The 3,901-nt window shown below is 42.5% G+C and overlaps 1 protein-coding gene across 1 annotated transcript in view; it reads left to right on the forward strand.

Annotated features, from left to right (window-relative positions):
- LOC101851998 overlaps positions 1 to 3,901 on the forward strand; it is a gene marked incomplete in the record, with an annotated part of 16,012 nt that overhangs the window by 7,226 nt on the left and 4,885 nt on the right. Inside the window, 3 exon segments of the mRNA XM_005091229.3 lie at positions 1,278 to 1,431; positions 1,888 to 2,047; positions 3,253 to 3,423. Coding sequence (XP_005091286.2) covers positions 1,278 to 1,431; positions 1,888 to 2,047; positions 3,253 to 3,423 — 485 coding nt within the window.

Below are 3,901 nucleotides of genomic sequence, written 5' to 3' on the forward strand. Positions count from 1 at the left end.
AAGGGGGGGGCGGGTTGTTGCTTTTTGGGGGATTTTTTGTTGTATTTTTTGGGGGGAGGGGAGAGGGGAGATGTGGGGTGTTGCTTTGTTCTTGATGCTGAGGGTTGTTGGGGGGGGGGATTAGGGTGACTATTTTTCTCTTTGTTCATTGCTCGGCCAATCAAGAACCATTGGTATTTTGTTCATACTTTATAGAGGCACTGGCTATGATCTGGGTTCTGTTTGAGCCTCTTATTCCTGTGCATTTTAATTCATTTCTGTCGCCAATGTTTATGCTTCCTGTATAATAACCAAAACAGAAAGAGCGAGGATACTCATGAGAAGATCTTCCTTTCTAAATTAGAGCAAACTCGCGACTTGTGGGCACAAATCCATGGGTCTAATCTTTACAAAGCAGCCTGTGGCGATCCAGCTTTGTGTAGTACGGCTGGGCAATGAGTCTCTTTTAGCAAAATCCGGATTATATGTTAGTTCACCTCTACGACAAATAATAATATTATGTTATGAACCGCTTCGGCAAATGCGTTAGAACCACATTGACAAACGGGTTAGAACCTTTTCAACAAACGGGTGCACCTGCTTCGGCAATCGGGTCAGGACAGAGAGTTAAGAGTACAGAGTCTGAATTCGGATAATGTTTCATTGAGAACTATCCGGTTATCCCGATAGTTTATCCGGATTTTGCCCACCTCTACTATGTAGTACGGCGTTCAGCCTTATCCACACACAAAAACAAACTTATTTCTACGCCTTCGTTTTCTCTCTCACATTTCTCCTTGTTCACAAGCATTTTAATTTGATTTGATTTGATTTGATTTGAGGTCGCACTTTTTTGTTTTGAGCTATTATTTATTTTGTTTCAAATGTACACTAATACATGTCTCTTTCTTTCTTTCTCTCTTTTAACTTTTCTATGCGTTGTCCATTCACTGCAGGGCCTTGCCATCCAACAATAATCAGTCCTCTACTCTGTTCACCCAGCTGTTCTTCGTATCCAGGTTGCACCCGTCCACTTTCTAATGCCATCTTGCAATCATCTTGCTCGTCTTCCTCTTGAGCGTTCACCTGTTCTTATTCTCCATTCAGTGCATTTTTTTGTCCAGTTGTTATCTTTCATTCTACCGATGTGACGAGCCCATTTCTACTTTGACGTATACGTTGTGTTGCGATAGCACGTTTGTTTATTTTGTTGTTATTTCTCCCCCCCCCCAACTTTTCCCCTCTTTTTTTGTGTCTCATTCTTGACCCCCCCTTTCCCGCCGTGTTTCCTGAACCAGACATCATTGATCACCTGAAACCTATCAGAGGAGATTCCCCGTGCTTCGATGTGGCCGATCAGGCCTACAAGTGTTACGAGATGGCCGGAGAGAAAATCCTGAAGAGTGGAGTCAGCCACATCAACATTGACTTCTTTTACAAAGTAGCCGACAAGTAAGTAGATAGATAGATAGATAGATAGATAGATAGATAGATAGATAGATAGATAGATAGATATTTCAACAGTTTTGTTGTGTTGTGGATAAAATGCTGTCGTGCTCACAACCGAAAGGTCGTGGGTTCGAGCCCCTTTAGGGGTCCGACGTTGTGTCCTTGGGAAAAACACTTTACGCTAATTTTCTTCACATTACCCAGGTGGGAATGGGTGTCCCCGGCTTTAACCAAATAGGCCCTGTCAGTTTGTTGGTATTTGGGCGCTTCGTCAGCTGTTGGTTTGTGCTCTTCATGGGAAGCTCAGAATAGTTCTGAATATTCCAGGGTCTGCTGAGGTAATAATATAGATTAGATTCTAAAGCTCATAGAACTTGCTGTTGAGCAAGCACTACAGCAGTGCTATTCATTTATCATTTATTATCCAAATTATATGTTGTTTTTTCTTCCAACCCCCAGATTCTTTGGTTACATCTGGGACTGCCACGTCGACCTCTTCAAGGGCATGTCAGACGTCTGTGAGAACTGGCAGATCCCCATGTTGTTTTCTCTGCAGCAAAACGCCATGCCCTCTCTGTTCGGCATGAAACTGGACAACTACCAAATTTCCAAACTTGAGGTGAGAATTATTTTTAAGATAATTTTATTTGTTTACAGCATTTTTTTCCTTTGTGGCAAAGTATTTAATGGACGTGGTCTGCCAATGGAAGTTCACGTTTTTCGTATTTATGATTTATTTTCATCCCGCGATCTTTTATCGGATAACCAAGTACAATACACTTTGATTTCGAATCGCCCTACGACATATCTAGTGAGGCTTTGAGCCCAGCAACAGTTATTCTGTAACTGTAACTGTCTGAAAAATAAAAAACCGAGCCCTGTACTGTGGCGGTTGGGAAATAATATTACTATGTACGGTGCTACCTTTCGATAAAAGTACGGCGGTCAGGAAACATTATTATTGTATACGATCCTACATTTCGTTAATATTACATCGATCAGAAATAATTATTTGTGTATACGGTGCTAACTTTTAATAAAAGTACGGCGATCAGGAATAATTTTTGTATCCCGTTCTAACTTTCGGTAAAAGTACGGCAATTAGGAATAATTATTTCTGTATATTGTGCTAACTTTCGATAAAACTACGTCGATCAGGAATTATTGCAATATACTATGCTACCTTTTGATAAAAGTACGAACGGTGATCAACTGATCAGGGTGTGTTACTGTACACGGTGCTACCTTTCGGTAAAAGTAAACGTTAGCCCTCCACGCAGGACTTACTTCACTTATCACGCAAATCCGCGGTCTCCACTCTGATGTCTTGCGCAAAAGACGCTTTTAACTTATCTTACGAATCAGGGATCAAAATTTGCACTCATCAGTTCCGTCTATGATCAGAGATGTCTGTTGCAGATCTTGGACATGATCTACACACAAAAAAAGCATTAATTCTTTCTTTTCTAAAAAAAAAAAAAAGTGTGTGCTGTAATGGCGTTAAAGTTTTGCTACAAATGCCAGTTCGAATGTCAGGCCCAACTTTGTGTTCAGGCTCTTACACTTACACAAATTAGTCTCACTTCACCCAGGTGGAAATGGATACCAGGCAACGAAAAACTTTGCCAAAATGTTAGTGCTTCAACACATATAAAATAGCAGCTTGCACGGTATGCTTCCAAGAGTGTTGTGATTGTTTCGGAATGCTACCAGGTCTGCTGGGGTAATTATACACATTGAAAAGCACATAGAGCTTGCTGTTGAGCGGAAATAGGCGCTGTACAAATGAGATCTTCTTCTGACAAATTGACATTTTTACCTCAGCTATCAAGAAACAAATCGGTGCTCCCGGTCACAACCCCTGCCCCCGTGGTGGACGAGACCTGCAAGAATGCACGAGTGACCAGCTACCTGCTGATGAGGGTGGTGAAGGACAAGAGGGAGGCACAACCGGGGGATATTCTGGTACAGCTGGATGCTGGTGGTGACCTCCAGGTGAGACTGGATGGATGAATGGTTGAAGAAAGGGAGGAAGGGATGGATGGATGTATGGATGGATGGATGGATGGATGGATGGATGGATGGATGGATGGATGGATGGATGGATGGATGGATGGATGAAGAAAAGGAGGGATGGATGGATGGATGGATAGATGGATGCATGGATGGATGGATGGATGGATGGAGAAAGGGAAGAAGGGGTGGATGAGTGGATGGATGGATAGATGGATGGAGGTGTGGAGTGGAAGGGCGGAGTGTGAGAAGGTGGATATGTTAATCTTATTGTGAATGTGTATTAGTGTGTGAGTCTGCTCGTGTAATTCTGTGTGTCTGTCTGTATGTGTGTGTGTGTGTGTGTGTGTGTGTGTGTGTGTGTGTGTGTGTATGTACGTGTGTGTGTGTGTGTGTGTGCGTGTGTGAATGTGTGTGACAGACAGACAGACAGACAGACAGACAGACAGACAGACAGACA

Source organism: Aplysia californica, unplaced genomic scaffold, assembly GCF_000002075.1.
Source record: "Aplysia californica isolate F4 #8 unplaced genomic scaffold, AplCal3.0 scaffold00027, whole genome shotgun sequence".
NCBI lineage: Eukaryota > Metazoa > Mollusca > Gastropoda > Aplysiida > Aplysiidae > Aplysia > Aplysia californica.